General features: G+C 38.2%; 1 protein-coding gene across 1 annotated transcript in view; it reads left to right on the top strand.

Annotated features, from left to right (window-relative positions):
- The first annotated feature begins 598 nt into the window (after window positions 1–598).
- LOC130570012 (glucocorticoid receptor-like) overlaps window positions 599–13,908 on the top strand; it is a 95,537-nt gene continuing 82,227 nt past the window's right edge. Inside the window, 2 exon segments of the mRNA XM_057360061.1 lie at window positions 599–1,683; window positions 2,864–3,891. Coding sequence (XP_057216044.1) covers window positions 2,873–3,891 — 1,019 coding nt within the window. The 5' untranslated portion in view covers window positions 599–1,683; window positions 2,864–2,872.

The following is a 13,908-nucleotide window of genomic DNA, read 5'->3' as shown; positions in this document are numbered from 1 at the left end:
TCTGGACCAGTGTTGTTTACGATTTACAAAATGGTCTATAAAGTTTGGGCATCACAGTGGCTTAGTGGATTCACAGCAGAAAGGTTTCTGAGTCCTGCTTGAAGTTTATGTTCTCCCTGTCAGCGTGGGTGTCCTACTCGGGTTACCCCCACAGTCCAAAGAGATGCTGATCAGGTGAACTCGGGTCACTAAAATTGCCCTTGTGTGTGTTTTTAAGTGGACTTCTCTGTAAGTCACTTTGGATAAAAGCATCACTTAAATGCCTAAAATATAAGATGCTGGGATACCAGCCCGCCAGCAAGCCTGCAGAGGATAAGCAGGTTTAGATGCGTTTTAATGATGGATTGCCAAACAGCTACATAAAAATGTATAATCATTACCGATAAAGGCATGACTTTTGTTTATTGATCTCTATAGATAATTATTTTAGGACATTACAATCGCACTTTGCCTCGCAAGGTGTAAATCAACATAACAGCATAATAGTTTAAATGTAAAGTATACATCTAACGTGCACATCTATAACACTTAAAACGTGTGCGTGTGTAAATAAAAGTATTGACATTGAAGTGACGAGATCCACCAGTGCGCATGTCTCTTACCTCACGGTTTAAAAGTCTCATACATTTTGTTTATGTTTGGGGAATAATTGTCGGACATGGTGCATCCGGGGGAAGATGTTACTCGTTTCATCCGATGATAAAGACGATAACCGGCGCGTTTGTTTTCCGTGAGGCTTTATTTCGCGTTTAAGCTCCGTTTCGCGCGTATGTGCCCTTTGCCCCTCCACGGACTATACTGCGCCATTGAAACCCTGAATGTTTGCTCCGTCGTGTTTCCTGCGCGCACCCGTGGATAGATACTTAACATCAAACGCGCACATCTTGCGTGTTTATGTCGCAGTGAGCCGGATACAAAAGTTGCGTTATGCTGGGCGAAAGTTGTAGCGCGCGCGACCGCTAACTGGCATTAGCTACTAGTTCGCACGCGAGGGAGCCGGTTCTACCGAACTCTGAGTCTGAACTAAGCCAATCGCTCTGTATCTCTTTTGACTGTGTTTATGCGATATCCTCGGACTGAAACGACACCGGGAGAATGACATTCGCCGGTATACAAACCGCTTGACAGTTTCTATCTTCTCCCACATTCGTGTTGGTATTTTCCCCACTTTGGGCATTTACAGACGCGCCAGCTCGATTTTCGACACGGAGCGGGAACATATGTGGTTTATATGTTGTGTTGCGTTCCGTATTGGCAGGGCTGAAGGGTAGCTTGTGACCCATACTTGCTTGAGTTTGTGTCGGAGGGGCGTTTACCGTGAAGCAGAAGCGGTTTGACGGGCAGATCGCGAGCTGTCGGGAGTTTGACAAGCGGCTTATGTAACGCTGGTGATTCTGCGCTCGAGCGTCAGCAAAATAACGATTATTCCTGCGACGCAAAGTTTATTCACCGACATGTTTTGCGCGCGTCAACCCCGCGCCGCGTCGATTTCTGCGTGAGTTGTTTGTTTGTCGAGGCTCGCTTGTGTGAAACATTGTGTCGAAGCTGCAACGCGTCCTGGCAACATCGTACAACGTTTATCGGCCATGCTGGAAGTTCATCGAGCAAGTGTCGCGGATGTGATCTGAACGCCAGAAAAGCTTTGGGCTTGTATAGAAATGCACTTTTCGACATAAAGCTAAGGTAAGTGTGGACTTGAGGTCATTTGCGCTTTGCGCAGTGAACAAAAACACAATTTACACAAAGATTATGCCGTTTTTTGTGTTGGTGAATTTATATTCGTGGCATTTGAAATAAAAAAACCCCACATAGCTCGGCAGTATATGTTTTAAACGTCTCTGGCTGCCTCAAAACGCTTGCGTCATTTGGACACTTAAGGTCTTTTTAGGATTAAACCGTGTTTTTGTGTTTGTTTCTGATTGCTGCTTGTAAACTAAAGCTGTTGTGCTATTTCCTGTTACATGTATCTATGTTTGTCAACCTTTAATGAACATTAAGCGGTTTGCTCACTTGGTTCTGGGCGCAGTAAAGGAGTTCGACCGGCAGGTGGCAGCACTGCGGCGCCTCCTCTGAATGCGTTTGTAGGGTTTTTATGAGTTTTAATGTCGCTGCGTGCCTCAGGCCTTCATTATCTGAACAACAAACACTCTCCCCATCAAACTCCATTTTGTGGTATTAGTTTGAATGATTTGTGTTAGTTTAATCAACTTTAAAAAACGGGATTTAATAGCATTGCAATGTTGCTTATAGATTCACAAGAGACAGGAGCTTGTGTGCAAGGGTCAAAGACAAGTTAGGCTACAGGTTTTTTTTTATAGCCGAATAGTACATTTTAGAAATGAATAAAATCCTCGAAATCTGAAGAGATGCACTAGTATTCTGTTAAAGTAATTCCAATGAGGTTGTCCAGACATGCAGTCTAAATAATAGTCTAAAACTTCATATAGTCTTAAATGTGAAACATTCCTTACGAAATTAATGATTTTATTATAAATATAGTTTAACTATGGCACTTAGAGTTAAACCACAGTAAACAGAAATTTATTATGCTATCGTCACAATAAGAATAGTTTAAATGGGATATTTATATTAAAACCATGGGAATACAAATAGTATTGTTAATAAACCCACGTTACTACTTTTAAACCATACTTCATTTTTCTAAGACTTTAATTATAAGTGTCTTTAGTGCAAAGCCAGTTTCATTAATAAATATTTCCTAACACTGTATGTGCTTATACGTATGTGAACAGTATTGCAATGCAACCGAGGTAATTTAATAGAAATGTATTCCTGCCAACCAGCAGTTTTGTTGATAGTATCAAGTTAAAATCTTTTTTTATTCATCTTTTTTGTCTGACAGGATCAAGATATGGATCGTGGACTGAAACGCAGCAGTAGTGAAGCTGAAGGTTTGACATTTGGGGACTGCATTGAGAGAGGCCTAGTACCTGAAGTTTCCGCTTTAAGCACGTCAGGCGATTTCTCGAACGGACTGAACGCTGGTGACGTTCAAAGGAATCTATCCATGGCCGAGCCATCCTCGATAGGACACAACATACAGGAACCAGATCTTAAAATATTCAAACCCTTCAGAATGCACCGCCAACAAAAGGTAAAGGAGCCGCTTAGTCTGAGCATTGGGGAGAATTTTTCTCTCTTGGACGAGAGCATCACAGACTTAAACCGCAGTTCTGGCATACAGGCCCCGGACACTTTCACTTTGAAAATGGAGGAGTTCTCCCCTGTGGACAAAGATCGGCTGGACTTTTCGCCCTACGGCCACCTGGATAAAGATACAGATAATAGCGAGAGACTTATCGGAGACAACACGCTGGACATCCTGAAGGATCTTGACATACCTAGCTCTCTTTCAGACCTGAATGAGTTTTACGTTGCCGACGAGACTGCCTTCCTCTCATCCCTGGCAGTGGATGAAGCCCTGCTTGTAGAGAGCAACATGCTGAAGGAAACCAGCCCCGTTGTCACTGGCAACAGTGCAACCTGCACAAATGTGAACGGCGCGGGGAGACGGCAGCAGATGGTGGAGGCCAATGTCAACATGCCGGTCATAAAAACGGAGAAAGACACAGATTTTATCCAGCTGTGTACACCGGGTGTCATCAAACAGGAGAATGAAAGGCAGAGCTACTGTCAGATGTCAGGAATGGGTGGGTCTCACGGTGGGCCCGCCGCGGTGGGAGATATGGGCGGACAGGTGTTCCACTAAGGAACCGCTAATATCTTGGGTTTACCCGATCAGAAACCTGTGTTCGGCTTGTTTCCGCCCCTGCATACCATCAATGATGGCTGGAATCGAGGAAATGGTTATGGAGATGGGATGCAGAGAGCCAATGAGAACGTACTTCCGTCCAACTACCCCTACAGCAGGTAGGACCCAGGGATTATGAATGAGATTATTAGAATCATTTAGAGCAATTACCTTATTTAATTCTGTAGAAATTGACTATATTTAAAGTTGGAACAGACTGAGGTGATATATTTCCCACAGTTATGAAATTATAAAGAAATTTTAAAACTGGAATAGACATAGAAATGAATAACATCCTTAAGGTCTCTTGAAAATTGTTATAGTTTGTTTTTATTTAGTGCTGTTCAACAATTAATCGCATCCAGAATAAAAGTTAGTGTTCTGTGTATCTAGTGTACTGGCTTTGCACATTATTTTTGTATTTACATTACAAACACGTGTATATATATTTAAGAAAACTATAATATTAAAATGAATAAATGTTTATATATCATTTAAATTAAATATGCATATATTGCAAATATTTCCTCTATAAACACAAACATGAATATATATAAATACAATAAATATGCACAGTGCACAGACGTATATTATGTAAACACAAACGTTTATTCTGGATGCGATTAATTGCTGAACAAGTATAATTAATATACCTCTATAATTTTTATTTAATATAAATCATATAAACATCTATAACATCTATAAATATAGAGTTTAGCTTAAACTCAAACACTACACTACACTACACTTAAATGTGTATTTGTTAAACGCTTTTGTCCAAAAAATGACTTTTAGTGCCTTCTGACATTTTATCAGTATTCGTGTTCTCTGAGATTAAACCCATAGCCTTTGTGCTGCTCATGCAATGTGTTATTATTTGAGCAACAGAACCACTTTTTATGTTTTTTAACAGCAATCACAAATGACTTGTAAAGTCATAGAAATGTCAAAGCTGTGGTAACCCTTATGCAATGATCCGACCTGTTAAGAGGACCCATCTACCTTGTAGTGTTTTCGGAAAAGTAAAAAGGAATCTCATATGCCTTGTGTTTGATTAAGCTGTTGATTTCAACTTTAATTAGTTTGAAAAAGAGCATGTGCCAAGCAGCTCCGCGTCCCATGAGGCCGTGTGTGCTGATCTGTATTGGTGCTGTGCCTGCCCAGCACAAACACATGGGTCTGGTGGAGCTCCCCTTGGCCCAGAACAGCACACATGCGCTCGTGTCCGAGTCTGACTCCGAATGGCTTCAAGTGCCAATAGTGCTCGGCTGATATATCACTGTATTTTGGACTTTGGGATAATGTTTTTCATGGAGTGGACTACAAGCTGCGAGTCAATATAGCTGAAAATTTCCCCAGTTCTGGAAATAATAAAGAAGGGAGTCTTTTGTTCTTTGGAAAATTATTTTGCTACTTGGGGTTGGGCGTTCAGATGAACTGAACAAATGGTTTGGCGTGGGCCTGCAATGGGAAGTTTACGGTTCTCCTTGGTTGAAATGCACATTTATACGCTTTGGGAGATTTTGTAAGATGTGAGCTTGTTGTGTATTACAAGAGGTTATAGTCTTGGGTTTGCGTTGGTGCCTGTTTCGAATTTGTATGTTTAGTACCGATCTGTTTATCGGTCTATCATGTTGAAGCATGAAACAGCAGTGTTTTTGTTTTCTTCAACTTGGTGCTTCATGTCAGACTCATTTGCGCAAGAAAAACCTTTAAAACCTTTTCTGAATGATTGTATTGAATGTCAGTCTTGAACTACAACAAGATTATTTGTTAACAGTAGTAAATGTATTAGCTAACAATGAGCAATTTAGTTTTTCAGCATTTATTAATTGTTTATTGTTAGTTCATATTAGCTAATACATTAATTGTTAACAAATACATCCTTATTGTGAATTGTTGCTATTAGATTTTTGGTTCCTTGCCACAGTTGCCTTTGGCTTGCTCACCGGACTGCTGACATTAACACACATACTTTCTTATTATCGCTATGAACAGTTTATAATGTAAAATCAGCATTTTATGATGTTCATCTCATGATATGCCTTTTTAGTAATGTATCATTTTCCAGTTTTATATATTTTTTCTTTTTCTGTATACTTTTCCCGGTCCCTACAGGTTTGTGTTAAAATGCAAATTGTGAACATACATGAAAAGACAAGTTAAGGTGTGAATCAACATTTTTCTACAGTCAAACTTGGGACACATTAATGGCTTGTTCATTGCTGTGTTAGGTGAGACGTATCAGTGTTAGTTATGTCAAATTTCCCCTGACTCATTTTTATGGACGTTTATCAAATGACATGAGCGGTTTTCTGTGAATTTTATAGATGGAGAGCTGAAACCACTTATATTTAAACTGTATAATCAAGTATTTACAACAGTAATAGACAAATATTGTACACACATAAATACATAAAGTACAACATATCTAAATAAGGGGAATATTGTAGGATTTTTGATATGTATGTATCTATAAGATTTGCTTTTAATGGCATCTGAGAAATCAAACCGTTCAGATTTCGCTGCTGATGTGACATAGACGCATGCTCTTATTATAATATTACCGCCCCTTAATCTACACGATTCCACCCACGGCGCTGCCACCATTAATGTTTTCACAAGTGACAGCGGTGTACGTGAGTCCTACCCTTCGAAGAGACAGGAGTGGATTTATTTTATTTTTAGTGGAAATCCCTCAGAAACCATAAGTAAAAACCTGCTTGTTTGCGCGAATCACTTCAAGCCGGAGTGCTTTATCAACCTGGGACAGTACAAGCAGGATTAGCTTCAAAGTTGTTCCTCAAGAGGGATTGAGACCAAATGAACGAGGCAAAACTGCCGATGTAAGTAATATTTATCAACAGTCTGAATTGACGTACATGTACCATGTATATATAGGAGGATAACGTTAGCATACGATAGCGAAGGGAGCCAAGTCAGTCACGGCTAAACATTCAAAGCCAGTGTTAAACTTACTCTATATTTATATGTTATTTGGCAAATGGGCACTTGGAGTTTAGCTGTATGTATGTTAATACATTATGTGCGTTAATATGTTCAGCTGAGGCAAGCTGTTTGTTTTGCTAATGAACAGGGGCGAACACTGCGGTTAGTTTCGTTTTAAATGTCTCAAATCATTCGTCCTTAGGCTGTAAAGCTGTTTGCTGTGACATATTTTTTTAGTCTCCGGACGAATGATTTGAGACGTTTAAAATGAAACTAACCACAGAGGAGTTCAGGAAACACAATTTAGCTAAACCATCGCCATGGCAGTTACTACACGTGTGTTGTGTTGACACGCCGGACAGAAGGGGGGTGGGGTACGCTCTAACTTATTATCATTTAAAGAGACATGCACCAAAACGGGTTGCTGTGAGCGTAGCTGTTTTTGAAGAGGCAAAATGTGTTTTGTTTACACAGCCAATGAGTGTTTTTAATCAAACTATGTTCCAGACATTTCATGAAGACCCTAATAAATCATACCAACTTGTTGAAAGTGCTCATTTTATGAGTCCTTTAAGCAGGACCAAAAAATGTTTTTTTAATCTCCTAACCCTGATTATGAAACTTGTGTAGTGTCTGTATTAGGGCTGCATGCGCAGTTTGTCAGTGAAGTGCGTTAAATGCTGCTGCATCCGAAACCCAGAGGGTTTATTAAGTTATTAAAAGACATATCTCAGGGCTCTAGAATCATTTTTCCCACTGGTCGCACTGGTGCGACCTACTTTCTCAGTTGGTCGCACCAACTTACAATTTGGTCGCTCCCTTTTTTATAGTAATCATAAAGACCTTGCATAATGACCTCAGTTGATGAATCGTTCTGTTAATTTGTCACTCTGTCTTTTAAAATAGTCGGCTATAGACCGCTTCATATTTGCTCTTTAACACTTGCAAGCCCAATAAATCCAAAATAAATGCAAAGATACTTTGAATTTGTTATTTTATACAGTTGTTATTATTTAGTTATATATTCAAGTTATATATTGGCTATGAACAGTGTTGGGTGTAACTAGTTACTAAGTAATTAGTTACTGTAATTTAATTACTTTTCCCTTAAAAAAGTAAAGTAAGGGATTACTCTTATTTTTTCTGTAATTTAATTACAGTTACTTCTGATGTAATTAAACTAAATACTTGGTGTAATATGTGTGTGTGCAGAAGAGGAATTAACATCAAAATTCAAAGTCTAACTTTAAAATCCGTGCTTTAATGTATAATTCTCACATTTGTAATTAATAATAATACTTTATGTAGTTTTATATTATTTATTTGAATGAATTAAAAGAACCGTTTCATGTCTATCCTTGAATCACTTAACTAATCAAGGTTGATGTAGGATATAGAAAGTAATTAGTAATAAGTAATTAAATACTTTTTGAAGAGAGTAACTTGTACAGTAATCTAATTACATTATCGAATGTGTAATTAGTAACTAGTAATTAATTACTTTTTCAGAGTAACTTACCCAACACTGGCTATGAAATGATCTGACACGAATATAACCTGTCACTCTTCACAATCATCCTTTATTGCCCTCTTTGCAAAAAGCTGTAATTTTGCCATTGGCCTTCATTATTTTTACCACATAAAATTAAATCAAATTAGCTAACTCAAAATTAACTCGGAACTAAATAATTGTGTTATGTACTTTATGTACTTTACTACACATTGTCATAAATAAACTTTAAATACTTACTAACCACTTATGTTAGATGGTCATCTTCAACAAAATGTATCGGTTCAAATGAGTAATTCCGTCGCGAATCAGACATTAGCGGACATTGATTCGCTGTTCGTTTTTTCACAGCTGTAAGGACATAGCAAAAGATAGAAGTTAACACGCAAAACACTTCACTGGATAGGATTTTTCCTTTATGTCAGCTGCATGTGCGGAACACTTGTCAGGGAAGAAAAGGCAACATGTTTTTGAGCACATTCACACCCAGCTGCAATTGAGGTAAAAATATTCTCCGAATGCGCAATGTGAAACATGGATTCTGTCTTCCGACCTTGCTTTTAATTAAAGTGTGAGGGAGAGAGACAGTTCAGAAACAAAAGTGTTCGACTTCATTAAAAGCGCTGCGCAGAACGATCGGAATATGACATCAATGTTCCGTGAGAGCGTTTTAAAAGCATATGGAGCACTCTGTCCCGCGATGCTTTTATGCTGTTCGGTCTGCGCAACAATGAATGAAGTCAAACCCACACTTTAGTTTGGAGACAGAGGGAGTGCAGGAGCTCTCTGCTCGCTCTTTCCTGCACAAATCACAAGCGCATCATTCACCAATCAAATCACATGAAATGTTCAAATAAATCTTTGGCGGGGCAAAATTTAGTTTTACGAACTCGCACCAATGCGATCCTGTGAAATTTTACCTTGCACGTTAAAAAAAAAAAACGATCACAATTGCAAGCATTTTGGTCGCAGTCTAGAGCCCTGTATTTATATTTCATTTGTCAAGAAAAACCTGATTTGCTGCATCCTGGTTACCGTATGTTATTAGTTTTGAGAGGTTGTTATCTGGGAATAACGAACCTGCAAATGTTGCGATTGGCCAATCAGAATCGAGCATTCCAACGAGCAGTGTTATAATAAAATATAACATCTCCTTCACTTGCATTATTACAGTATTTATAATCTAACAGTGATAACATTGAAATCGTTTCATACTGAATGGTCTTTTTCTTGCATTTGTTTAATCTGGATAATTTAAACTGCACATGATCTGTTTGTTGATTCTTGTTTGTCCTTTGCCTCACAAGCACTGACGTTTCCTCCAGGAAATGCTGCTCTGTTTTATGCTATGTAATTTCAGTCATACTAAAATTAGATTTTAAACTTTTGTTCAGGGATTATTTTGTGGATATGTGTCATGTTGGAAATATTTTATTTTTAGTCAGTTTGCTGGGGATTTATGAGTGAAGTAGGAGATTTGCCGAAGACTGGGACTGTCATCTCGGTTATGAAAGTGACGATGAATCAAACTTATCATAAGACCTCATCAACCTTTAAAAGATAAGAGTCAGCAAAGCGACATGTCAGTACTGATTCATGGTGATGTTTAAAAATAGTCTTTCACAAAATGGAGTCTCAAAATGCTAATTTCAGTATACGTTAGTTGTTGCATTTCTATTGTCATGATGACTATGGAATTTTTATTGAATATTTTTAGGATGTCTGCATTAACGTTTAACTTGAAATCTTTGGACCTCATGATTTACTTTTACATTTTTGCATTTGCACAACTAGTAAAACTGTACTGGGCCCTGAGAGATAAGGAGGGCCCACTAGGGTCTGCTATGGTGTCGTGTAGTCTACTTGTCCACCCATCACATTTTTTTCAAGCCCCATGAGTTTAAGTGATGGCTGTGTGAAATCTTGTTTTGTTGGTTTGTTTGAACTTGTTTTTGAATCTGGTAATCAAGCTAATGGAATTTCCTGCAGCAGGCCTGAATTCCAGCAGTTCTCTCATACTTCACTGAAGAGAAATATCTTGTCCATACCAGTCGGTTCTGCGCTCCGTCCTGTTGGCAACATACCAAAATATGCTTCTTTGCTTCAGATTGATAGAAATCGGGTCAGTTTCAACGAAACCACTGAAACATCATGGCGGTTAAGATTTTAATTATAAAACATAATTGGATAACAAAAAATAAACATAATACACATTATTGTGTTTTCTACCTTACACAAAGCATAATTTACCATGCAAATGAATTATGTATTTTATAGCTTTTTTTAAATTAAATTTTCATTACCGTAACACATCCGGATTTGTCTGAGTGCATTATACATTCTAATTTAAACAGAGTACAATTTAAATATTCTGGAAAAAAACTGTTGGATGTTCTTCTAGAATCTAGATGTTCTCAAATGACAATTTTTTTTACAGAATATTCATGTATAATAAAAAGGGAGAAATAGTAGAAAAAAGAAACCTGACTGATATTCTCATCCTCAGAAACATTTTAAAAGACTTTAAAGTTTACACACACACACACACACACACACACACACACACACACACACACACACACAGGTTTGTTTCAGTATACCAATGAGGACATTACATCAGGGCTCTAGACTAACTTTTTGCACTGGTTGCACTGGTGCGCCTTTTTTCTTAGGTGCACCAGCACAAAAGTTAGGTGCACCCAAATTTTCGACCGCATCGCATTTAACACCGCAGTTTTACAAGTTCACTTTTTTTTTTTAAATCGCTGTCCATATAGGCAATATTGACTTGTAAATGATTAACTAACAATTTGGTCAACATAAAGTTCTTTATTTGAAGCACAATTCTACAAGAAAGCAGGGCTCTAGACTAACACTTGAGAGAGGTGGCACTGGTGCTACCAAGTTATTCAGTTGGTGGCACCAGCCCTTAATTTGATAGCACCAGAGTCGTGGGGTGAGGTAAGAAAAAAGAATCACTAAAACTTCATTAAAATGTGTTTAATACATTCATAAATCAATTAGAAATTAATACAAATCATTGTTTATGATTGAATTATTTTTATTGTATATGTAAACTCTCTTTCAACACTTTCAACACGCGCATACCTCAAACAACCCGCGAGACCGGAAGGCTTTTAGTGATTATTCTTCATGACAGCTGCATTGATACACGTTTGGCTTCTATCAATAGCGACTCACAAATAAATAGTATTTAGCGTCATGTATACCGTTTTGTATGCTTTGCAGTATTGTTAGAGATCTTTATACAATAGTTCAGTGCTTAAAGTTTAAATGCGTGTTTCCTGCATTAGCTTCACATGCATACAATACTAGCAACAACACATTTCGTTATCTTTGCTGTTTTGTACCTTAGCAGGGGAAATTCTTGTATTCTGCATATTTATTTAAGTTGCAAGATTGAGCGCTTCACTCGTCTGCTCTTTCGGTCCTTCGCCTCTTACCCCTAACCCGCGAATTACGTCTTTGGGGGCGGGGCACTGATAGATAAGCGAATGGTTGAAGGAGGGGAGACGAAAATGAGTGACTGAATGCGCAGCTTGCGCAATATAACATTTCTGCGCATTAAATTTATAATACGCAAAAATTATATATTGATCAGTTTGACAGTCGCACCGGTGTGACCATTAAGAAAAACTTTTCGCACTGGCAGGAAAATTTGTATCAAAATGAGACCATTTAGTCGCAGTCTAGCGTGTCAGAGAATTGGTTATGATTTTCGGACGGATCAGGCCTTATCTTAACATTCTTAACGAAAAAGTTGTCAATCGTTCTTTTCATCTTCTCTCATCATCCGCGGCTACATCCACTCTGTTTATATGACGGGTCTATAGGCTACTCACCTCTCTGTCCGACTGCAGCACAGCATTTTCAAACGTACACACACGTACAGGAATATCTGGACCACGGCCAATCAGAGGGGGGTCCGCCCTTCACTGTCTCTGATTGGTTTAGACCACGATATGGGCCTAATGTGTCTGTTGTTGAACCACAGGGAGACTTTCGCAGAGACTTTTTTTCCTTCGAACGGCTGGTCGCACCGGTGCGACCTCAGATTTTTTTTAGTCGCACCATTGAGAAATTAGGTCGCATGTGCGACCAAATTGGTTGCACTCTAGAGCCCTGCATTACATAGACTTCCATTGATTTTATATCAGGCTTATGATATATTCTATCCCCTATCCCTAACCCTAAACCTAATAATCACACAAACATGTGCCCTCTATTACATTTAAAGAAAAACACTATTTGAGCCAATAATGAGCCTTTTTATTTAGTGAGGACCAGTAAAATGTCCTCAAGTCTGTTCACACGTATTTCACTATGGTACTGAGGCCCTCACACATATAGCTTAACCTGTACACACACACACACACACACACACACACACGCACACACATGCACACACACACGCAAATATATTTACATTAAGTTGATTCAATGTGAAGAAACACATCTACAAGGGTTAACAGATTACTTGATATTTTTGTTGTTAAATGCTTAAATGCTTCTCATGCTTTTCCGCATTTAAAAAAATGTTACTTGTATAATTCTTTATTAAAATATACTTCATTAATGTTTTATAACATACTCTGTTTAATAAAAACTTGCTGAGGCATAATGGCTTCCCCTTTTTTTTAACAGAACATGCGGTGGGATTGACATTTTAAATGGTTACTGTAATGAGAATTTTTAGTCTTTTTTGTCATAATTTTTTTGTTAAACTGTCATTGGAAGTTTTGAAATGAATGCTTTTAAACATGTCATACCTTGTTTTTTAATGAATTCAAAGGAAATGTGTTGATGCATGTTTGACTTCGTGAGAATCCCCCAATTAATGCCAGAACACATTTGATCTGGATGGTACTTCAATCATAAAGATTAATGACGAGTTGTGTCTGTTGTAAAATTTTCTTTGTGTATGTCTTGAATGCAACACAATCCATTTTGAACATAGCCTAAGTGTCTGCCCAATGTGTGTAAATGTAAAATGCAAGTATTTTAAATGTTTTCTATTCTCTGTTTCATGATTTATCAAAACTCTAGGGATTATAGCAATATAATCCTCGCCTAAATCCAGTGAGTGTCGTGGAATGACATAAGAGGTTTTGCTGGTGTTTTTAGGCGAGCAGATGTCAGCACAAATTGAAGAATATTCCTCCATGAAAATGAAACCCATTCCACTGGACGGTGCCCAAACGCAGAGTGCATGTGTCAGCCGAACGGTTGTGTGACCTTGAGTAATTGGTGTCTCTTCTGAAGTTGCGATCTTACACCTTCCTTAAGGAGACTCTCACTTTTCTCGCAGTGGGACTAATGATACGATAAACATTAGTTTGCCTTGCAGGTGAAGTTATATAACAGATTTCCTGTTTGGTTTCCAGTGATCGTCTCGGTCGACAGTAGTGCTGGTTTTATTTTATAACTTTGTCTTTTTGGAAAGACACATTGGGGAGTATAGCTGGAAATGAAGGGGGGCGAGATTGGGAAATCAACCAGATTTGAACTCACTATAATTTTTAACCCCAGACTCATCTACTACACGGAATCAACAGTGTCAAAGCACAACATTGGGGAATATTCCTTTCTGATTCAAAACTCGGCAATAAAAATCCCTTGGAAATATTCAGATATTTCATTTTTTATTGAGTGAATA

The sequence above is a fragment of the Triplophysa rosa genome, linkage group LG19, assembly GCF_024868665.1.
Source record: "Triplophysa rosa linkage group LG19, Trosa_1v2, whole genome shotgun sequence".
Lineage (NCBI taxonomy): Eukaryota > Metazoa > Chordata > Actinopteri > Cypriniformes > Nemacheilidae > Triplophysa > Triplophysa rosa.
This window is presented reverse-complemented; position numbering and strand designations above follow the sequence as displayed.